Source organism: Lepidothrix coronata, unplaced genomic scaffold, assembly GCF_001604755.1.
Source record: "Lepidothrix coronata isolate B3197 unplaced genomic scaffold, Lepidothrix_coronata-1.0 Scaffold17, whole genome shotgun sequence".
Taxonomy (NCBI): domain Eukaryota; kingdom Metazoa; phylum Chordata; class Aves; order Passeriformes; family Pipridae; genus Lepidothrix; species Lepidothrix coronata.
This window is the reverse complement of record NW_016690197.1, coordinates 8,902,433-8,926,577: the sequence shown is the minus strand read 5'-3', so window position 1 is coordinate 8,926,577 and position 24,145 is coordinate 8,902,433. Positions and strand designations below refer to the sequence as shown.

Genomic DNA, 24,145 nt, shown 5'->3' with positions numbered 1-24,145 from the left:
GGGGGGGGGGGGGGGGGGGGGGGGGGGGAGGGGGGGGAGAAAGGAGGAAGTAATAAATGCAGACTGAATTCTTTGCTTATGTTTGATTTGGTCCCTTTTCTCTCCGGAGTAGGCTGGTGGCATCTTGGAGTCATTGTGGGAAAAACTTGTAAGCCCTGAAGGAGGGCTAAACACCATTCAGATAAGAGACAAGCAAAGACCAATTTTGTTATTGCAGATGTTGTAATTACAATGTAGTTACATTATTAGATCAGAAAATGTAGCAAGATTTTGACTAGTATGTTCTTATTCTGTTGGTTTCTGTCACTTCTGTTATAGTTCCAAAAATGCAGAGATCCCAGCTCAGTGTGAAGCAGGTCAGAAACAAGCAGCTAAGTATAGCAGTGGTCAATGCTTTCTTTATTCAGGCACTGTCAAAGAAGAACTCACAGACCTAAGGATGTTGTCATATTCTATTACTGAAGGTTGAACAGAGACATAGCTGAGCTCACATGTAAGCTGTTCGTTACAAGGAGTGGTGCTAAAGTGGGCTCTTGACAAGTTAAGACCATTTTGTGGAAGGGCTGGAAATATGTTCTGCAGCTGTTAGAGGAAGAAACAGAAGACATGCTAGACATAACAGTCTAGGAAGAGATATGGACCAATTTGTCCCGTGCTACCTTGGCAAGAGCTAGAGGCAGATTCGAAGTGCAGATTCCACTATCTGCTGCTGTGGCTGAGGGAGTTGGAACTGTGATTTTTCTTTCTTTTTTCTTTCTTTCCCAACTTTCTTTGGATAACTGCTGCACTGGCATAACCTTTCTGGTTGCTGGAAGAGAGGAGGAATGTCTACTTTCTCTTGCTGTGTTGTTTACTCTTTCTTTGATCCTTCTTTGACATTCTGTCTATCGGAAGTGTTGACCTGTGTGCTCTGCTAGTGGGCAGGTTTGTGAAACTGATAAGTGTTTGATCTCTGCTGCAGCTCAGAATGAAATAGGTAAGATTTTAAGTTTCTTGTTGGAAATCACTCACATAAGCGGCTGGAATGACGCTTGTACATCTTTGTAAACAAAAAGGATGAGGCTTGTAATAGAGATGATGTGTTAGTTTAAAGGGATTAAATTGTTTTCCAAACCATGTTTGTTTAAATCCTCGAGTTAAACTTTTAAACACCTCATCTGAAGAATTTATTGCATTCCACGTGTACCTAATTATTTCTGAGTTAACCTCGTGGTACAGCTGTGGTTATTCAGAATAAATGGAGTTGAAGAACCTTTGTTCATTTGTTAAAAAGAGAGATGCATAACTGTATTCAGTATTTCAGTTGTGCACTATGAAATAGTTACGGCTAATTAACATTTGACTTTCTTTGCTTCTCCAGTGTGTTCTGCGTCTGTGGCTTTGTCTTAAAATAGTACTTTATTCTTCTGTACTTAAAAACATCAGAACTTATGTGGTGGTTGTGCTTTCATGTATATATGGTTATAATTAGGGGTTTTGCCTTAAAAGTTATATCACTGTCCCTCCTATTCTGTTGAAGTTATAGTAGGTGAAGAAGTTGTGTTGGCTGAGAGACTTTGTGTAGTTATCAGCAAATCTGATACCTCATCCAGATGCACACAGATATAGTGCAAGTAATTATTTGAGATCACTTAATTCTCCTGAATTCGTGCAGTATTTGAATATTGATAGATTAATGGCTTTAAATACTTTTGTTCAGAAGTAATAAGGGCTTGAAAAAAATTACTGGCTCCTAGACAAGGAATAAATTTTTCTGGCTAAGAGTAGCTGTGGAAAGTGAAGAGTGAATGTTCCCAGAAAGAATTTCATGGCAGCCACCAGACTGCTTGCTGTTCTGTTTTTTTCACTGTGAGAATGTTGGAAATGCATCAAAATACAGTTCTTCTGTCTGACTTCTTTGCCTCTTGGCTCCTGTAGGTATGCAACAGTTTAATTTTAGTGTCTCCTGTGAGGCATTGCAGTCTTCTGGGAATTTTGAATGCAATTTATACCATTAGTAAAATGAAAGGAAGCTGCATTTTAGGAAAATACAGTATACATGTCACCGTGGGTAGATTACCTAATTTCTTTGCTGAGATCTTGTATAACAAGACATTAACTTGATATTTCCTTTTTCTCAGTGGAGATAAGCAGAATTTTGCTTTGAACTGATGTGTTTCCACAAAATTTGTAAAAGCTTATTTATTTTTGAGACTTCTGCTTTTCTCCACTTCTGCTCTCTACATCTTCTGCTTCTCTCTTTGATACTTCAGTGATAGGCTCTAAGAAACTATATAATCAACTAAGATTTTTTCTTTTTGTTAGAAAGCAGGCTGAAAATCTTACCTAGAACTCCTCTCACCCAAAAGACAAAAATGCTCAGTTGTCTTTATATGTAACTGTTGCCTGTGATTCAACAGTCTTGCTCTGCTAGTTAACATGAATGAGAGCTTCTTGAACATTTTTATTCTGCTCAGGTTCTCATCTAACTCAATAACTTTATCTTTCAGTACCAAGATAAAGAGGAAGTTGTTTTATGGATGAATACTGTAGGGCCCTACCACAATCGCCAAGAAACATACAAATACTTCTCTCTTCCCTTCTGCGTGGGATCAAAAAAAAGCATCAGCCATTACCATGAAACCCTAGGGGAAGCACTTCAAGGAGTTGAATTGGAATTTAGTGGTCTCGACATCAAATTTAAAGGTAAGCAATTCACAGTGCCTTTAGTCACTTAAAAATATACATGAACCCTTAAAACTTGGAGCTTTTTAACTAGAAGAACTGAAAATTTGTTGCTGCTAGCAACTGAGTGTATCTTGTACCCTGCAAGGTTGTCTACAGAGACTGGCTTTTGAGTTTACAGTGAAGGTTTCATCTGTGTGCCCTTGAAGGAAAATGCTTGCAGCAGATATGTGCTTCTGAAGTAACTGATTACATTTTAAAAAGTACAACTAAGCTTTTTTGTGTTTGAGTGTTTAAATATTTGCTGGAATTAATATTCTGGAATTATTAATTCTGAAGACGTCATTTTTCCTCTGATATTGAGTACTTGCAGACTCTCTGCAATTGCAAAGGAGTAGCAAGGGCTCAACATCTCAAAATTCTACCTTAACACAAAGTTAATTATTGTATCCTTCTGGTCAGTGTCTAATTTAAAATGCCTTTGACAAACATCTTTATAGCGTTGGCCCTAACTCATCATATGCCAGTCAGGATGAAGCTGGTCTGTTTGTTTTCCTGTTGTTTCCTGCCCTCTCCATCTTTCCATACTGTTCCAGAGAAGACATTTAACTTCTTTTGCAAATACATATCTTGATATTAGGGGCATAATTTCTCTGTTTGTGTCCATTCAGATATCTGTAACTGGTAGTTGCGGAGCTTCAAATAATAACAGATTCTTTTTGTCTCTGTTGAATTTTAACATTTATAAATTTCATTCAATTTGTGTTTCTCTGTATATGTATCTTTTTTTCCTAGAACACTGCACTTCATTACATCACTAGTGCTTAACTGGATGGAGAACTTAAGCATATTATTTCTTGTCTGAGCATTTACAATCAGGTGGGATTCAGTTTCTGTAGGTTGTAAAAGTTTTATCCAAAACAGGACATCTGCAAAAGAAGAGACTTGATGATGTTTTTGTTATCAGTAGGATAACAAAAGTGGAATATAAGATTAAGTGGAATAAAAGATTTTTAGGAAGTTCATTAATACAATGAATTCTTTATAATTTTTAAAGTTGCACAGAGGATAGCATCTCCACATTAAAGGAGTTGGGTGTTGAATCTTTCCTTTTAAGGAAGGAACACCACCCGCAGGAACACTGGAAAATAGTCCCATTACTGGTTTCTAACACCTTGTAGCATGCTGACAATTTTACTTAATATAGGAGAAATAGTTTTGCTGTCAAACCTCATAGAATATGCTCAGAAACACAGAGTGGAAAGAACAGAGAAGAAAACTGGCAGCAGTTCAACACAATAAAACTTCTATTATCAGAATATGATAAATATTTGTTTTTGCAGCCAGTTTGATGTGTAATTTTTACTTCCTTTAATTGCCCCAACTTTGCAAAGAGATTGTTTTATTCCTGTGATAAGTGTACTCTCTAGGTGCAGCACCAAATTGAAAAGACTAGGTTTGTGAGTTAATGTTTACTTCTACAATGTATCCCATTCACGGAATTTTAAAAAAATTTAATTATTAACACCTTGGTGCTCAGTATAGATTGATAATCTGTATTGGGCCTGCAGTGAATTTAACTCCCAACCAAAGTGGCTACTGGTCAGATGTTCAGATGTTTTCTATAAAGCAGATGGTACGTGGTAGCTGGTTGATTACCAAGTGTGTGTATGTGATCTGTGAAGCTGTACATGTGCACTTCTAGCTTTTTTCCCTTACAATCTGTGTCCTCTGGATAAAAGATGAAGACAGTAATCTGTTTGCTGTTAGCTGGCATCCAGCAGCTTCTGCATTTCTAGCATTGGTTCATGAAATGAAATCTGAATGGGAGTCATCTGCTGTTAAAAGTATTAAAATTTTCTCTTTTTTCAAATTTCAGAGTAACACATATAAATGAATTGTAACAGTAGTTATTAGTAGTTATTTAATATGAAATTATGTAAAATTTGTGAAATCTAAGTTACCTTGATATACAGGTTTTTGAAGTAAAAAAATAGAGTAGAGGGTTGTGGTGTGAGATTGATTAATTTTTTTTTTTACAGGCTTAAAAGCTGTCATAAAATCAGTACAATTTATATCCAGTGCATGTTGGAAAATTTAGATTTCATAGACCAGCCCTTAAAATTTAGCATTTGTATAAAGAATTCTTTTCCAGTTTGGTTGTTAAAATGTGATGGTAGCGCAGTTCTTTGGCGACTCTTTAATGGCAGACCTTGTTCTTTGCTGAAGCTGTGTTCACTTTTTTTTTTTTTAAATAATTGTAACTAGATAATATCAGTGAAATTAAAATATTTTTTTTTGTAATGGATAAGTTTTATCTCAGTGTGATTGATACATGCTCTGATCTCTGCACCACCAGTGGTCCAAATGTTGCTGCAATTAAACAGAAACAGAGCTGTTGGTGTTTTTGCGGGTTGGGTTTTTCAGTTGTTTTTTGTTCTTGTTGGTTTTTTTAATGGCTAGATGCTTATGTTTTGGTACCAATAGATTCACAGGGTCTTAAGAATAAGCTATGGCTTCAAGGAGAGTTGAGTATCTAAAACCTGCAGCTGAAGTAAATTAAGAGCTGCTCAAGTCCCATTCAATAATAAACTTGTATGGATTTTCTTCGTAAATGTGTGAATCATATCTAAGTTAACAGGTAACCATGCTTTTCCTTATGTGTGTTTGGGATTATGGCAAGACTAACAATTACAGGCATTTTTTTCTCTTTAAATGAGTGTTGTATGAGTTTACAAAATAAAATTAGATTTGAATTTTATACTTCTAGGATTTTATCCTTTAGAGTGAGTAAAGGTGAATTGGAATTGTTCTAATAAAATAGCTTCTGCAATAAAAAAACAGTTCCATTCTCAACATGGTTTGACTGTACAGCAATAAGCATGAAGCTGCATGTTGTTCATCATATTCAAAGAATTATTTAGGCTGCAGCTGTTATTAACTGAAATACTAAACTGTGTAAGTAAAACTGGCAGTTGAATCACTGGGCATTGCCTGTATTTTTGAACTAGAATAAAAAAATTATGGTTCTGCAAAAATGTGTTCTTCTGAGAGTGGAATTTAGCACTTGAATTCTCATAGTACTGACTGGTGGGGCAAAACCACAGTATATTCAAGAACCCATAAATCAGTGTTTCTTTTTGTATTTAAAAATGTGTCATATGAAAGGATACGTGCAATCTTACAAGATAGCTGGATTTCCCTTCTGTTACGGTATGAATTATGTTGTTCTTTTATCACAGGCGTCAAATCTGTATAAATATCTGTGTGAATAAAGTAATGAATTATTAACATACATTGTAATATAACTTTAAGCTGGCTTAATTTACTTGTCAAGCTAAATCTAGGGTAATAATGCTTCTTAATTAATATGTCAGGTTCTTTATTCAAGTATTTGGATTGACATCCTCTGCTACACCTGAGACCTAGTAAATTATTAAGTGTATTGAACATTGGTATCGTAGTGACTTCAGTTGGAAAATTAATTTTTGATATTGCCATACAATGCCATTTAGACAAGGTTAATTTAAAGAGAAAAAGGATTTTTTAACATACTTGAATTTTACACTTGTTGGGAAGTGTTACTAAATGACCATACTTCTGATAGAGAACTCTTTGCCCAGACTTCCTTCTGCAACACCTCCTGAATATATGGCAGCCATTCAGGATGATGTTCAGTGTTGTACTAGGAGGTGGTCAGATATAATGGGGTTTTATACAGTTTACATGTTTGAATAAAACCCCATTGATCTCTGTTCATAGGAAATTTGAAATTTGGCTAAGCACACTTTTTTAATGAGTCATGCTTTCATGCTTTTTAAAAATTTGCTTAATGAGCTACAAGAGGTTATTGAAGCTGTATTACATAGCACATGTTACCTCTTTGGCATCCTTGATGTAGACACAACACAAAACATACCTTTAATGTCACATTCCTCTTGGATACACACCCTGCTAAGGACTCTTAACACATGCAAAACTTTTGATCTCGTAAAGCTATAATGAAGTAGACATCAGGTTCCCCAGCCATGATGTTCTAAGCTTCTTTCATTTAATCATTGAACACAGTGGATTTAAGCTTAACCATCTAATCCTGTCCTGTAACTAAATGACAGCTTCAGCGATCTCAGTGGCTGGTGAAAGGAGCACTTGTCTTCATTCACTTGTTTTAGGGGGAGGTGAGAGGCACTGTACCTGTGTGGTGTGGCTGAGGGTGACATCCTATACCATATGTAATGTCATGCCTGTGTTTCGTGAGAATTGAATGAGATTGTTTCTAATGATGCTGCTGGGGTTTTGTGTATGTGCCCTGGAATAACTTGTAACATACTTGATCCAGATTTGATTGTACTATCTTGATGATGTCCTTTGATATTTTATCTACCAGAAACGAGTCCTCAATTCCAGTGATGACAAAAAGAGCTGAGGGGAAGCTGGAATTCTTTACATTCACTGTGTTTCACTATTTGCAGAGTGAAGAAAACTTTACTAAGATGTGCATGAGAGGGGACTTGTCTCTAAATCTGTTGCTGCCTGAATTCTTGTAAACATGTCTTTTTTTCACTTGAGAAGGAAATATTAGGGAAGGAAACTGGGATTTGAAAGAATGACTTATGAATTGTAGATGGGGAAGAATAGCTTTCTGACTCAAAGAAGTGGATTTATTTTATTTTCAAAATAGTGGGAGTTATTGTACTAAAATAGATAATATTGTACAAAGTCTTAGGTATTTGTTAATAATTTCATACCTCTTGTTAAAGTAGAAGAGGTCTCATGATCTATCTGGGTAAATCTTCCATGAGCTAATGAATCTTAATTTAGTGTGGGTGAAGTAGCAAAAGGATACTTTAAAACCTTTTCATATCCAATCTGTGGGAAGCTTCTGCATGTGGAAGAGTAGATTTATGAAAACAATCATGTAATTGCTTTAATGGTTCCTTTTTAAATGTCCTTTTTTGTTACCTACTTGAGGATAGCCAAAGTGGCTTGAAGGCTTCATCAGTGTCCATTCCTCCATTTGCTTGGTTTGCCTTTGCTTTCAGCCAGCTCATTAATAAATCTTTAACTGTGCTTTAATTTTTTTGCAGACGATGTAATGCAGACTACTTACTGTGAAGTTGACTTGGACAAAGGAAGAAGAGATGCATTTGTGTATGCTATCAAAAATCACTATTGGTACCAGATGTATATTGATGACTTGCCAATATGGGGTGAGTGATATTATGTATAAATAACTGGATTACACCTACCTGAGTACTGTACTAGTGGGTTTTGTGGAGTCATTTAATGACTAAGCTTTGTTACAAGAACATAAAACATGCATGTAAACCAAGTTCACAAGAATGTAAACCCAAATAATACAGCCTAGAGAAGAGGAGACTGAGGTCAGACCTCCTTGTGGTCTTCAACATCCTCATGAGGGGCAGCGGAGGGGAGGGTGCTGATCTCTTCACTCTCATGACCAGTGACAGGACTCAAGGAAGTGGCATGGAACTGAGTCAGGGGAGGGAGTCAGGTTAGGTTGGGTATCAGGAAAAAGGTTTTCACCCAGATGGTGGTTGAGCACTGGAACAGGCTCCTCAGGGAAGTGGTCACAGCACCAAGCCTGACAAGAGTTCAAAAAGCGTTTGGACAATGCTCTCAGGCACACGGTGTGATTCATGGATCATACTGGGCAGGGCCAGGAGTTGGACTCAATGATCCTGATGAGTCCCTTCCAACTCAGCATATTCTATGATTCTTTGAAATAAATTGAGGGATTTTTGCATTGAAAGACCAGTAGGATGGTTTATACTAATGAATTACAAAAACAATGAAAAGCTGTTTTGTTTCTTGAGCACTGATTTAATAATAGCAAGTTCTTAGGGTTAAATTCTTTAAAATGTTTGAGTGTTAATTAGACAAGCTACATGTAAGGTCCCTGTTATTGTGTTCATGAATAGCAACTGTCATAAAACTATTTCAGAGTTTAAACTTTATTTTGCTGCTGCTTTTCTTTACTGCTAACACAAGAACTATTTGGTTTACTTTCATGGTAGTTTAGTGGCTTTTAACGGTTTTGCTTGTGTAGTTTGTGTTTACATGAAGGAGTTTTATTTTACTTGTTTTTTTACAATTCTTAAAATTACTTGTGCTGAGTATTATTAATCTGGGCTTAGAAGCACTTGTGTCTTGAATAAAAATGTGTGTATCCTTAATGCCATTGTCTCCTAAGGTCTCTGTGTTTTGTTACTCCTTTGTGACTTGTAATCATATTCCTAGTAAAGAGTCCTCTGCAGATTGCACTTTGCATTGATAGCAGTCAGACTCCCCAAGCCCTAATCTCCCAGTTGTAGGTATAAACTGAAAGGAAATAAAAAATGTTTTGTTAAGGTAAGGTTTTTGTTGCCTGTGATCAATGAAAGAGGTAAACCTGCTCAAAATAAACAAAATCCTGCAACACCTACAAAAATGTGGTTCCAGTTGTGTGAGAAAAGTCCTTTGATAGGTGTTATGAATAATGCTACCCATCGTTCATTCATTCTGACAAAGGGGACTTTTTTTTTAGCTCTTATAATTTTAATTTGTTCTAGAAGGTATCTGTCTAATGAACAAATGAACATGAGCCCCAGACAGAAACATTAGCATTTTATAGATTTATTTATTTATTATTTATCTGGTAGTCAGGAAAGTTCTTTTTTGGTTGGTTGGTTGGTTTTTATTTATTGGTTTGGTTTTGTTGTTGGATTTTTTGTTGTTGTTTTGTGTTTTAATGTGAATATTTTTGCTTGACAAGAGAAATACTTTTATATTGATTTTATTCATTTCAGGTGATTTACTTGTTTTGTATAACAGGTCTGTGGCAGGGCTTGGAGTAGACCTGAATTGCTGTACGTGGCCTTTACTGAACTGCTTGTGTAATTGCTGGTAGGCTTTTTAAAAGCATGCATGACTGACAGTTGTTGCTGCAATATTTTTTTGGGTTTTTGGCCTTTCAGCAAAAGATCAGTGAATGATTTTTCTAGGCTAGTGGCAGGCATGTAGGCTTTTGATTGCCGAAGGATGATGGATGCTAAGCTAAATTCTTTGGAGTCCTGTGTGGCTTTCTTTTTTAGGATTGATTTTTCTGGTCATGTTTTATCACCTCAAATGTCAAAGAACAAACCTACTTACTAAATCTTCTATACATTGACTAAATTTTATGCTCTCAGCTAAAAAATCTGTTTTCCTGTGATTCCAGTGTTTTTGATGTTTTTCAGTAGTATGCTTTGTATGCCCAACAAATCAGCTAACAAACATGTAGAACCTAGGTATCATCTTTGTAAGATATCAAGAGGCTGGTTTTGGTGGTTGTTGGGAAGGAGGACCTCAAGCTGTGGCATGTAATAGATTGACTGCAGCATCATAAGTATTGATAATATTATGCAAGGATGCAATTTGATATCAGGTGTGAAAGCAAGCAGTGCTGACAATTTTGGTCTGTCTGTGAGGGTTAGGTAGAACTAGCAGAACTAGCAGATTGGTCAATCAATATTAGCCAGTTTTTTATTCAGAAAAGTTGTTCAGTTCTTGATGGGGGGCTGAGAAAGGAGTGGATGCACCTGAACTGATCAGAAGTGTTTATCTGCAAGTCTGAATGACTCTTTTGGATCTTTGTTTCCAAGTACAGTTTAGAAAACTGTGAGTATGTCTTATCTGCAATAATTGTGGCACTGAGACTTGCTACTCATTGCACAGTTTTTATTGTAAATATTTCTGCTATGAATGTGGCATGAGTGATACTGTACATGTGGCTGTGCCATTTTGCTGCTGTTTTTGAGTGTGTTGGATAGACTTGCCTAGTGGCACATAAAGTGGTGGCAGATACTAAAGAAAAATATCTTTTGCTAAGTGCATTCAGATAAAATGATTCCATTTTGTTTTTTCCTGAATTGCTGTCCCACAGTGGAGAGACAAGGCTTGACTGTTTCTGGACATTCCCTAAGTATATGAGGCACTGTGTTAGTTCACTCCTTCAGGGAGTGATTGATCAGAATGTCCTTTTAGGTAATTTAGGGGTCTACGTTGCCATGGTTTTGGATAATACCATGGGCCCAGATGGTATGCCAGGTGCTGGGCTGTATGGCATAGGTACAAACTGGCACGTGTGCCGTGTGGATGGCATATACAAGGCAATCCTGACAGATGAGCATGAGTAAAAAACATGACAGAAAAACACCACCTTGCAAATTAAAAAACACAAGTGATGCACAAGTGCCATTCCTTCATATACCTGCTGCTTTGTGATAGCCTGTTCTATATCCTTCACCTACTTGTTCTCCCATTCCCCCCACCTTTTTATATCTTGAGTACTGCTTTTACTGTGAGTTTCCATCTTGTGCATCTTGTATGTGATCTTTGGTATGATGGTCTTGATATCAAAGGTGACACTTGTAGCCTGTGAACTTGGTGACTGCCAGACTTTTTTTTTCTCTCCAGCATGGTACAGTCTCTGGAATTTTTCTGTAGTAGATGAGACATTTTGCATTATCTTACTGAAAATGAAGAACTTAATCACAGAATGGTTTGAGTTGGATAGGACCATAAAGATCATCTAGTTTCAACCCCACTGCCATAGGCAGGGACACTTTCACTAGATCAGGTTGCTCAGAGCTCCATCCAACCTGACCTTGAACACTTCCAGGGATTGGGCATCCACAACTTCTCTGGGCGATTTGTTCCAGTGCCTCACCACCCTTACAGGAAAGAATTTCTTGCAAATATACGTTCTTGGCAAGCAGTGAAAACTTGTGTGCAAATGAGAGCAAAAAGCATGTGTTGGGGAGTCAGCTAAAGAGGATTACAGATGAAAGTAAAATTTTTAAGAGGAAGAAAAAAAAGTTAAGAGGTAGATAGATGGGAGATTGGAAATTATAGAGGTCTTGGCTAAGTTGTCTTCAGGGATATTGGATCTGTATTTAGCTAGTTGTTTATCTGGTAAGAATTGCAAATGAAGGTAGAGGAACTGTTGTTGCATCTTCTGCAGTGTTTGTAGCTGCATGTTTTTTCATTTAATGCCATTACAGAATTCTTGGAGAGACCTGTGGACTGACGGTAATCCAGGTATTAGAGTGGAAAAGAAGAGCATAATGTCTTCTGTGTTTTCTTTAGTTATGTTGATTTTTTTAGCTGGCAAAACTTTCATAATGCATATTTTTAAAAAATAAATGCACAATATCTGAAAACATGCCTATAATAGATGCTTACGCTTGTTTCCTATGCAGGGATTGTTGGAGAAGCAGATGAAAATGGAGAAGATTATTACCTTTGGACTTACAAAAAACTTGAAATTGGTTACAATGGAAATAGAATTGTAGATGTCAATCTGACCAGTGAAGGAAAGGTGAAATTGGTACCAAACACAAAAATCCAGATGTCATATTCAGTAAGTAATTTGGTGATGCACCTGTGATAAGAAATTCTGCATGGTGAAATAGCTCAGAAATAGGTACTTCTATACTTATAGTATGTACTGCTACACTGGGCTATATTAGAGGAAGATGCATCTTCATTCCTTCAAATATTTTGTTTAATTGCTGAAAAACCTTGGTAGATTTATTAATAACAAATGTAAAATTAAGATTTTTGAAGCACTCCAAACGCTGAAGCTTCTATTATCTGCAGAATATGTTTTGGTGGGAAAGGAAGGTGTCCCAAAAGGTAGGGAGACTAGAAGTATAGAGGATCCTCAAGTAGATACACATTTTCTTCATGTTTGGACCTCTGACATTTGCATCATAGGGTTGAACTGGATTCTGAACTAGGGCAAAAACCCCACTGTAAGCCTTTATGCTTTGCAAGCCATTACTATCAAAGCTTATTTTCTTTTTGCAATTCCAGTAGAAATGTCTTATATATATAACCTTATTAATGAGGTTATAAGGTTTTTTTCTGAAGCTCTCTCCTATCATATTGAATTGCTGTCATAAAAGGTAATGAATAAACAACATTTGCTGATTGAGATAACAATTTTTCAGTTTTCCTCCTTATTTAGTTGATGTTACTTAAATCTGTAATGATTCACTTGTCATGTTCACCACATTTGTATACTGAAACTAGTTCTCAATGCATTGCTTTTCTACAATGTGTTAGCAGCAGATGTCAGCATAAGATTTTATTTCAGAGGATATTCTTGCTGCTATTACATTGGTCTTGTGCTGAGTAGGTTGTATAGTTTGAAGTGCAGATAATTAGGTTTTGTACGTGCTTTTTAGAATTACATTTACACTATAGTAGAAATTCAATAGTAGAAATTCTGAAATTGCTATTTCAAATTCTACCAGCATTGTGAAGTCCATTTGCTCTGAATTTTAAGTTGGACAGCACTGAGTAGCTACCAGTAATGAAAATAACATTAGATGTTCTCTTAAAATACTTTTTAGTGTACAAAGCTCAAGACTTACCTATCCAGTTTTGTTGGCACCACTGGGCAATTGCTGGGCTGGCCTGTGTGTGCTGTTTAATTCACAAATTGTCTCTGGTGGATTTGTTCTAAGCACTGCTTCATAGTGACAGATGCTCTAATGAGAAATGTATCTGCTTAACAAAATGTTGAAAGCTATTAATGTTTTGAGCTACTAATTGAATAAGTTTGTAATTTGAACTGAAGAACATTCATATCAAACCTCAAAGTGAGTAGTACTCAAGTCTTTGGGTTTTTAGTCTGTCTCAGGACGGTGGTGAGCAATTGGGGTATTTAATCTACATTTAATCTACTTTCTTCTATACTCAGTAAGAGAACATATGTTGGAAAGGATAGTTGCTTCTCATGTGTTTTAAAAAGATAGGCACAAGGGGGCTGCATTTGTTTCAATATCACTGAAAATCCGGATATTTTTAAATTTTGGCATGCTTTTGAAAAAAATTTTAGGATAGGCTTGTTTTAATTTTTTAATGCAGTTTCAGAAATAAAATAAATCTTGCAAAAATTCTCAAAAATACTTTGTGCTACTGTATTAGCACCATATATTTAATTAATACAATTAAATTTTCCAAATTCAAAGGAGTCGTCTATGCAGCTTGTGGAGTAAATGATAGCAGTAATATCCTGTTACCCTGTGATAGTATGTCCATAAACACATACTTTTCCAGCTGGTTAGAGTTATTTATTGGCAGTTGAAGTGTCTAGATTGCAGAATCCTATGGTCTTACAGGTTTTGGGCTGCAGCTTTTAGTTTTGTAAGCTTTTAAAATTTTGATGTCTGTCTATTAGGGTCCAGCTTGATCTCTTTTATCCAGCTCCTTTCCAGCGGGCTTGTATCTCAGTTCATGCCTTTTTTCCTATTGGCATCTGTTTCAAATCTTTTCTTATATCGTCTCATTTCCCACACTTCTGCTAGACTGCATCTTTTTCCTTGGGCACTATACTCAGAGAATTTAGGTACAGGTGATTTCACTGAATACCAGTCTCAGTTCATGGTAGCCAAACAGATTTCAGCTGCCTTTGGGGGAGCAGAAGCACACGGTGTTGTTATTGCTCAGTGAACACTGGCGATGTTCTCCACAAGCCTTGCTTCATAAAATGCAGCACATGGAAATGTTGAGAAAAGGCAATGTGCTGCCAGCAAAAAAAACCCCCAACAAACTGAAAAAAAAATTGAGTGCTTTCTAGCATGTCATTCTCAAACATATTTAAACATGCTTTCTTTCTTTAACCTTTGTTCTGAAATCCTGAGGAAATTCGGGAAGATTTTTCAAAGGTTCTACAAGTATCTCCTGTGGGGAAAAAACATCATCTTTGAACTATTCATTTTACAAAACTGAAAAATAAGAACATTTGGTAGATTTGGGGGTTTGTGCCTTCAGTATGAGTATCTTCATGGGCTCCTTCTATAATCATGAAAAAGCTTGGTTGTATTTGACAACAAGTTTGCATCTTTGGTTAGCCTCACAGAATGGTGAGAAATGAGACAGTGCAAGACTGATTCTTCCTTGTTTTTACACATAAGCATATATGAGAATAGATCCATGAGGAAAGGCGGCTGATGTTCATTCCATGTATGACCTGTAGATGCCAGTCTTTAAGAACATCATTCCGTTGGTTTTGCCAAAACCTGGATTCATATTGAAAAAAACATCCGAAGTGGGTGGTTTTTAATATGCCTTCTGGGTTTCAGCATGTGAGTACAGATGAACATACTATAATGAGCTTTTAAAATGTAAACTTTTCTCTCTCTAGGTGAAATGGAAGAAATCAGATGTGAAGTTCGAAGACCGATTTGACAAATATCTTGACCCATCTTTCTTTCAGCACAGAGTATGTATTGTTCTAAGAAACCTCACAAAATAACCCTTTGAAATGGTTGCTTTAGTTCAGAAGATGTCATGGAATTTTTGGATGACACCTTTGGTTTTTCAGATGTCCCAGGTGTTCCGGGGCAATGAAACAGGGGGATCTAGGTCTAGTTTTTAAGTGGCAGTGTTGTTGCTAAAAAAAAGGATGGCTCCAGTCTTTTAGAGTGCTTCAGTAAGTATGCAGGCAAGCTTCAGACTTGCAGAATATACATGGCAGTTCAAGAAGATATATTCACATGATGAGAAGCAATGATACTTCAGGGAAACTGTGCAGCCGTGTAGGCTGAATAACTGCAGTTGGCCCTAGGTATGCTTCTTTCTGAAGTAAATGCAAAGCAAAAGGCATTAGCCTAAAGCAGTTGGTGGTATCAGTTGTGATAGTTTAAATCTGGGGTTGTAGTCTCCTTAAGGGTAATATAGTGAGCTGTGCAACTTTCTGAAAGTAGAGATTTCGCATTCTGTTTGGAGCCCAGTGAAAACCAGAAGTTATGCTTGTCAGAGGAAAAATAATGCTGCTGCAGATTTTGATCCTGTGCAAAGCAATAGTTCCTTTGACTTTTAGGCTGTGAGCGTCTCTTTTGCTACTTAAACTTCTTCTCCAGGAAGGCAGCAGTACATCGTGTTGCCTCGTGTTTACCAAGGGAGCATGCACAGCCAGTTGTTCAAAATTAGCTGCTGCTTAGCTAAGCTGTGATAACTTTGTCGTGGGCAAGGCTGGCTCCTGAAAAGCTTCATGTGCCAGTTTTTGAGTGACTTTCTGAAAATGTAGTCTTACTTACAGTATGGTTTATTGTTACTTAGCTGGTGCTGACAAGCTGTCCTGCTAGGCATTTATCCTTATTGGAACAATTTGAAACACATTTACAGTTCTAAACCTTAAGGGTGTGTTTTCTTTTTGTAGATTCACTGGTTTTCAATTTTCAATTCTTTTATGATGGTGATCTTTCTGGTTGGCTTAGTGTCTATGATATTAATGAGAACTTTGCGAAAAGATTATGCAAGATACAGCAAGGAGGAAGAAATGGATGATATGGTAAGATCTGTGTTCATGTTTTAAAAACTTTTTTTTTAAGACTTGTTGTTTTCTTGTCATACATTCATTGTGTTAGGAGCTCTGAATGGCTTTCCTCAGTTGGACAGAAAACTGCCTTTTGTGTGTCTTGAAAGTGTTGCTGGTTTTCTTTATAACATGCTCCTAGGTTGCAACCCAAAATTCTTCCATAGTCACTGTGTTAATGTTCATATCCAACCTTAGGTTAAATGAAGTCTTTTCTGATTTGGTAGTGTAAACCTGCATATACTCCTAAATACTTCAGAGGATTTAGGGACAGGGAGGGATTCTGATAGATTTTACTGCATCGTACATTCCAGTAGTCATTTTTTGTTGTCTTCCATAAGCATCTGAAAAGTAAACTTTTCTCCTGGGTTTGATGCATTCAGAAGAGAAGACACACTTGCACTTGAAGTTGCTTTAATAGATCAGACCTTTTGTTTATATCTAGCTTGTGTGTTTGTCATTAATTGTCATGACTAGACTTAAAATTTGTTGTTGTTGTTCCCAGGACAGAGATCTAGGTGATGAGTATGGGTGGAAGCAGGTCCATGGAGATGTGTTTAGACCATCCAGTCATCCTCTAATATTTTCATCGCTTATTGGTTCTGGCTGTCAAATTTTTGCTGTGTCTCTTATAGTCATTGTTGTTGCAATGATAGAAGATTTATACACAGAGTAAGTATAATTGTGTCATGTCTTCCATATATAAATGTTTAAATGAACAAAATAATTACAGAAATTCAGTTCTAACTGGCCTGAAAAAAGTGTTTGAGAGTCTTTAGTCATTCTCTGTAGATCAGATGTGATATTAAGAAGTGATCTTTTAATTTGTAATGAAACTTTGTCCTACTGTTATCACATGAGTTGGTCTGCTTTGATTTTCTCTTTTAATGCTTACTTTTTGCATGATTTATTATGAAAGTAGTTTGTTGTTCTGCAGAGTCAGATGTAGATGATATGGGAAATAAATGTTAAAAGGTACATGTTTCATCCCTGGTTTCATTCAGATGGACAAGATATTACTATATTTCTTTCCCTACCATGTCCTGTAAAGGCTGAAGTAAGAGTGTATTCTGTTGTGAATAGTCCTATTTGCTACTGACAATGCATTAAGTCAATCTTATCCACAAGTCTTCTCAGGAATGGAGATGTACTTTCTGAAGCTCTTTGAACACAGTGCTCGGCCTGTGTTGATGTAAAACCTCCTCCAGCAATAGGTGGGCTGTGGTCCTGACTGGAGAGAATTCATTTAAAACAAACAAATAGTACTCAAGTTTAAATTTAACACACTACTTGCAATTCACCTGTTTTCTTCTTTGCCTTTTATCTGTTAGAGATTTTTGGGTTACTCGTTTGTGTTTTGGTTTGCTTGTTTGTTTTTTTTTTCTGGTTGGTTATTTTCTTACAAGTGCTTTGTTTTAAGCAATGACTAAACTTTCAAATCTCTGTTCTTCTTGAATTTCACCTGTAACTATTGATTTTAACAAGTTGTAATACTTCTAATGTGCCACTAGAGAGAACTCTTGTTTTTGAATTTAGCTGCCTTTTAATGGTGTGTGTAAAAAGCCACTCTGTAGTTACCAGCATCTTGGCATATTTCCATTTCTTGTACGGTGTTATTCCCCTCCTTGTGCCCCATGGTTATATTTCTGTATAGGTGTACATACACACTTCTAATTGTGCAGCATGTCAGCCCTTCAGGAAATTAAACCATTTTAGAATGTTTGTGCACTGTAAGGGAAGCTGTAAGTTAGTAATGGCAATTGTGGAATGTGTCAGAACAGTAATTTTAAAAAAGATATGTGCACTTAGTCTTTTATTGTGATAAGCCTTTCTATCACTTTCAAAATGAATTTAATTCTGGTCAAATGTAATGGAACAATTTGACCAAATCTAGTGCAGACAATTTATATATTTAGGAAAATAGCGATGTGAGTGAAGAAGGCTGTAAACCAGAATTTCAAGAATGATTGCCTGTTACTGTTCTTCAAGTCTGTTAAGCTCCTAGCCATCATGCAGCTGATGCCAACTAAAAGTCTCACAGTGAAATTTGGTCATGTCAGTTATTAATTTATTAATACTGATTTGTGTTTTGAGAAGCATTTTCATTAGAGTATTTGAAATGTGAGTAAGCTCAGAAATAAGAAATTTTGAGATAATTTTAGATTAACAACTCTGGTCTTTTTACTGGTAGCCTGGTTTTACATGTGCCACTTCAGACTGTACTTGGTCTTTGGAGTTTTGCATGTTTCTAAATTGTGTTAAGTTAGGATAAGATTTTAAGAAGCAAATGTTAGTAAAGCAATCTTCAGTGTGTGTGACCATCAGATATATTTGCTTTGGTCGTGCAGTCATGGAAGCCTAAGTGCTAAAGATGTCTTCTTTGAGTACAGCAAGCATCCAGTAGTGGTGCCTCAAAAACCAAAATGGCAGTAGACTAGAATCTCTCAGAACAACTGCTTTGAAGAAAGTACAGCAAGCTGTCTGAAAACCTACTGCTATTTGCTGTTGAAGAATAGCAGAGGGATGTGGGGAAACAACTCTATTTTAATTAATAACATTTATATCTTGCTATTCTTAGACATGAATTTAAAAAATGTATTTGGAAATGGCTTTTGTGATTTAAAATTATTACCTTTGGCTGTAAAATTTCAGAAAAATTATGCCAAAATGAGTACTCCAACATTTAATGAGGTGATAATTTAAAAATTACTAAGTTCTTCTGATTGCACTACTCAATGCTGATGTGTGACTTCATTATGGTATTTATAGTTTCTAAATCTAATTTTCTGCAAGATGAACACTTTCTGTCTTAAAAGTTAATTTCTGAGGGCTGGCAGAAACATTATTCACAATCTTAGTATATTTTTTTAATACTGGCCTTTTCACATTTTATTTTCAGTTGAATCTTAGGCTTAATGTTTGTCATGTAAATAGTTATTTATACACAAAGTACACACATCCAAATGTCAGAATATTTTTATCAGAGGGGAAGTGTTTGTACTCCAGTGAAAATAAATGCATGTTAGAAAAGAATGTAGTATGTCAAAACTCTTTTTCCCACATTGAATTAGGGTTGGACAAAAGCTTTGGATACAAACAGTTCTCATTCTTATGCAGATTTCCCAATTTAAGCACTGTTAAGTTTTTGTATTACATAAAAATATTAAATAACTGCTTCTGCTAAAAATACATGCCTTGCAGTATTTTTTTTTTTGCTCTAATCATGTTTGGTTTTATATGCCATTTACCAAAAAAATCCCTTCTCGTAGGAGAGGATCAATGCTTAGCACAGCTATATTTGTTTATGCTGCGACATCGCCAGTGAATGGATATTTTGGAGGAAGCCTTTATGCTAGACAAGGAGGTAAATTGTTTTCATGTTTCAGCATTTTCATTGTATTGTTAAATGGAGAAGTTATTATTTTCTGATTTGCGCCAATATAGAAGTGTCCTCATGGAGTTAGGTCCTTCAGATGGAATCCATTAAATTCTGAATAAAAAACCATTTTGAGTATATTTAACTTTCATATTATCTACTCAGTATTGGCTGCACTTTCTAAAGAGGTAACTGAAGTCTTAGGTTAATTTAAAAGTAATAAGAGCTGAAAAACTGTTAACAGTTGTGACTTATGAATTGCTTGTTATACTCTTGTATATAATTGTTTGGCTCAAGACATCCAGAGTTTAATAGCCTCTCCCTTTTCTGTTACACAATGTTAAACAGCTCATGTCATCTTCTCCAGATGACTCCTACAGGGTTCTCTTCTGTAGGTACTAGGGGGTTATGTAAGGCTACGAAAAGGATAAGTATAGATTATTTACTATTATTACCATTAATTTGGGATGGGAAAAACTGTTTATATCATCTTTTAAAGAAGGTTATTCTGCTTTCCACTATGTACTTGACTTTATACTTTGCAAATCAAAATGGGCATCAGTAGAGAGCAGAAGCCAAATAAAATTGACATAGCAGATATGGGCAGGCTGTCTTCAAATGCTCCCCACTGTGCCTCTGAGCTATGACCAGTTAGATCCTTGCAGTCCACTAGCTTCATCCATTCCCTATGCTGCAATAAAAGAGTAATCAATATCTATTATCTTCTAGAGTACTTTAGAAAAAATAATTCTGGGAAGTTTGCAAAAGAAAATTTATGTCTTTTTAGCCTGATGTACTTGTTAGTATTCAATCTTGGCTGTACTCTTGAGTTTGGAGGCTAGATGTTTCTTTTCGTGTGGCTTGTTTATAAACCTAGCAATTTGTGCAAAACCAGATCTAGGCAGATAAGGGTTGCTGGTCTGAAATGTACCATACTGTATAGTTGAGCCAGATTTGCCTGTTTTTTTTGCAGATCAAACATATATCAAGCCGTGAAATGCTGATTATGTTGGCTCATGGTGAAAAATATATATATGATGGTCTTGAAAAAAAAAAGCTGTATTTTGATTGTTTGTATTTACTGCATATTAATATTATGGTGTATTAAATTTAATTATAGACAGTATTTAAGAGCATAAAAAGAAAGTGCAAGTTTTTAAGGCATTGCCCAAGAGGGTTTCTTTGAGCTCCTTAGGGAGCTCTAAACTTAGTAATAACTGCTAACAAGTGTCTCTGTTCCCTTGATGCTTGGGGTTTTGAAATCACTTTCTTTCTACCTTTTTTGCTGTTGAAGATGTCAAGAGTTCAATTCTGCTGTGTGCTAAATCCTGTGGCAGCTTGCTGTATACCAGGGATAGCCAGTTCCTTAGTGCATCCTGAATGTGTGGAAGCAGTTTATTTGGGTCAAGACAACGCGGAGCAGGTGCTGCCAGGAAGCAGCTGTAGCGCTGAGTTGTCCTGGGAGCAGTGCTGAGCTCTCCTGTGCTCTCGGAGTGTGAGCAGGCTCTGCACAGGGCCAGTTCTGCTGTCTCTGTCTCTACTAATCTGCAGCCTACATACACACTTAGGTTTCATACCCCAGCTCCTTTGGCCAGCTTAGTCAGCATATGCTGTTCTTCAGCTGCAACGTTCTCACGCTGTATCGCTCTTCCTATCTGTTCAGCTGGCCTACTAATTGATTAATGTGAGTGACCGGGAGTCAAATGAAACTGTTAGTTCACTCTTGGCTCTTGTATTGATGTAGTATGTTGATATTTATTTCTTTCACCTTTTTGTGGGAGAAGTAGTCTAGCATCTAAATCCTGGAGAGCTTGCTAATACATTTTTAAACAAAATGCTGTGTGTCACCAGTCTCATTGGAATGTCCCTTCTTACAGGAAGGCGATGGATAAAGCAGATGTTCATCGGAGCCTTCCTCATTCCAGCAATGGTGTGTGGAACTGCCTTCTTCATTAACTTCATTGCCATCTATTATCATGCTTCAAGAGCTATACCATTTGGAACCATGGTGAGTCATTTTATTGGAGAATTTAATCACAACTGTAGAGACAGAAAACTACAGGGTTTTTTTAATCTAAATACAATTATGAGTCATATCTTTAGCTTCCTAGTTAGAAATTTATTGTAGAAGGGGTTTAAGGTGCTTCAAGTATAATTCATTTTAGGAAGGGGCTTAGACTAGGGACTTAGATTTTTGGGGCTATCTCAAACCATGACAATCACAATAGTAACAGCTGCTGGATGCCAAACCCAATCTTCTCTCTGCTTAAAATGATACTTCTGCTTTGTGTTCAAGCTTAGTGTTTTAAAAACGTGGGAAGTTAACAACTTGAATTTTCTTCTGGATGGCCAATGCAAAATGGTTTTAATCTAAAATGAAATACAAAAGGATTCCAAATGAAAGCTACTTCCAAGTCATAGCAAGCAAGCAGAAAAATAAAAATAAATTATCAGGCAACAATATGAGATAAGACATTCTGAGATTTGTCTTTACGAAAATGACTTGCTGTTCTCACTTTGTGTAGTGTTATTTAATATCCAGTTATGGTCTTCTGTCTCTAAATTTACCCAATCACTTGAAAAACTATGCTGGTTGGATTACTTTTTCATTTTATCATGATGGCTGTCTTTATTTCTTGTGTCTTTTGTTGGGATTTTCTTTGTTGTGTTGGCCCTTTCAAGCAGCCTCAAATAATCCTGTGAATACAATGTAGGAAATAATCACTTACCACTTCAGCAGAATTTCTGTTTGGTCTTGCAAGGGGTATTATTTTAGAGCAGAAATTTTTTTGAAATACGCATCAAAAAATTGCTTTTTCTAATTTTGTGACCACTGTTAACTTATAAGAATATCTTCATACAGGGAGTCTTGTTTTCTTTTCAATGTCTGTAGCAAATCTTGGAATGTAACATTTTTTATAGCTTTCTTCTTTGCATATCAGTTTTTGTGATATGTTACATTTTTCAGACCATTCAGAGATTTTTGAGTGGCTTTGGATTTCTTCTTAGTTTAAATCTACCACAAAATGAAGCTTAGTATCAAAAGTTCTGTCTTACTGATTGTATTATTTGGGATATAATTGAATTCAGTACGTGACCAAAAATATTTCTTAAGAACACATTTTTAATGAATGAATGTGATAGACATTATAACTGATAATAAGAAGATAGACAATTCTCAGTTTCAGGGAAAGACTTTCAATAATTTTTTACTGATGGAAGAGTCATTAGATGTACGTTGCTGAATCTAGTCATCCTCTTATTAACAGTATTTCCAATGCATGCCTAAATATCAACTTTTTACATTGAATTCATTGTTTAAAAATCAAATATAATATATATTATTATTATTATATGTTATATACATATAACATTTACAAAACTAAATATAATATAAAGCTAAACGTGTTTATAAACTCTTCACCTTTTTTTTCTGGTTTTCTTCTTCAAGAAATTAGACTAACATTCTATCTTTGAATATGTTTGTATTAGTTGGTCAGTGCCCCAAAGCAATAGTGTATTGTTTTTTCTTTCTTACACTAGCAGCCATGTACAATACTGTCATAGAAGTTTACAGCACTGATCTTTGATATGTGCGAAGAGGCTCTGTTTTACTGCTGAGCAAGCCATTATGGTATCCCATTTCTCACTTGTATTCCCATTTGGAGGCCAGGAATGCTGAGGGAAGGGAATTCCACCTGTGCTGAAGTTTTTCTTGTGAATTCGTCCAACTGATTTGTATTTTAAGATCATGGGAACGTGCAAGCAAAAGCAAATGGATATATAAATCTTCAGGGGTCACTTAACCAGAATGTTAGGACTCCATACACAGTGATTTTAACGTTCACAAGGTTTTATGAGAGTGTTTGAATCATTGTGACTGTGGCAATAAAACTAGAGCGGAGTTAGCAGGCGAGCAGGTTATGAATCGGAAACTTCATCAGAATGAGCAACGCTCTAATGACTTCAAATCAACAAGCTGGTTTGTAGAAGGAAATAGAAATTGCTTGCAATTACCCCGTTATGCTTTAGGTTGAAGTCCCCAGGAAGCCCTCTGGCTTTATGGATAAGATACCTTTGTAGCTTTCCACCTTTGTTTTTAATGTAAAGAAGTGTCCAGAATTGTATAATGCAAACTTGCTGCTGCTGATTTCTTGGGGAAATAAAACCTCTGTCATCTAAATGTACTACAATACAGAAGTTTCTTCCTTTACCCTGGCATGTCTTGAAACCACTCTCCTTGATTTAAATTGCTGACAAGATTTGTCCCCTCTTCTCGACTACTGTAAACCTGGAAAAAGCACAAACTGAGTTGCTGAAAAAAGTTCCTGAACTAAAAGGATGCTGAGGCCATTCTTGAATGTGTCATCCTGTGCTTTGCCCATTTGGCATTGCCACTTCCTAGTGAACCTAGGGAGCCTCTGTGACTTAATTCCTCCCTCCAGACAGATTTTTCTATGGAATCTAGGCAAGGACAGCTGATAGTATCAAAGCCAAGACATCCAAGTTAACACCTAGTTGCTGCATCCTGGTATCCACTCTTCTACACTTTGTCTTGAAATGCTCAAATTGATTGGGCGCTTCAGGACTTTCATGCATCTCACCGACCTTGTACTCTATTTTGAATGTCAGAGCTTGTATAACTCATTCCTGATGTCTGGAATCTCCTCAAAGATGTGGCAGGACCTGCGAAGATCTCGAACTTCTTTCTGAATTCAGTCTTCACTCTTGGGACT

The 24,145-nt window shown here is 36.3% G+C and overlaps 1 protein-coding gene across 3 annotated transcripts in view; it reads left to right on the top strand.

Annotated features, from left to right (window-relative positions):
• The window catches only part of TM9SF3 (transmembrane 9 superfamily member 3), a 44,311-nt gene that overhangs the window by 5,704 nt on the left and 14,462 nt on the right, over positions 1-24,145 (top strand). For 2 of the 3 annotated variants that reach the window (XM_017807123.1, XM_017807124.1), the window contains exons 2-9: positions 2,490-2,685; positions 7,752-7,874; positions 11,907-12,067; positions 14,861-14,938; positions 15,878-16,009; positions 16,539-16,705; positions 19,303-19,397; positions 21,287-21,417. In XM_017807123.1, coding sequence (XP_017662612.1) covers positions 2,490-2,685; positions 7,752-7,874; positions 11,907-12,067; positions 14,861-14,938; positions 15,878-16,009; positions 16,539-16,705; positions 19,303-19,397; positions 21,287-21,417 — 1,083 coding nt within the window. Of the gene's footprint in view, positions 1-750; positions 977-2,489; positions 2,686-7,751; positions 7,875-11,906; positions 12,068-14,860; positions 14,939-15,877; positions 16,010-16,538; positions 16,706-19,302; positions 19,398-21,286; positions 21,418-24,145 lie in introns of those variants that run through there. The other variant, XM_017807125.1, reaches the window with a different exon arrangement.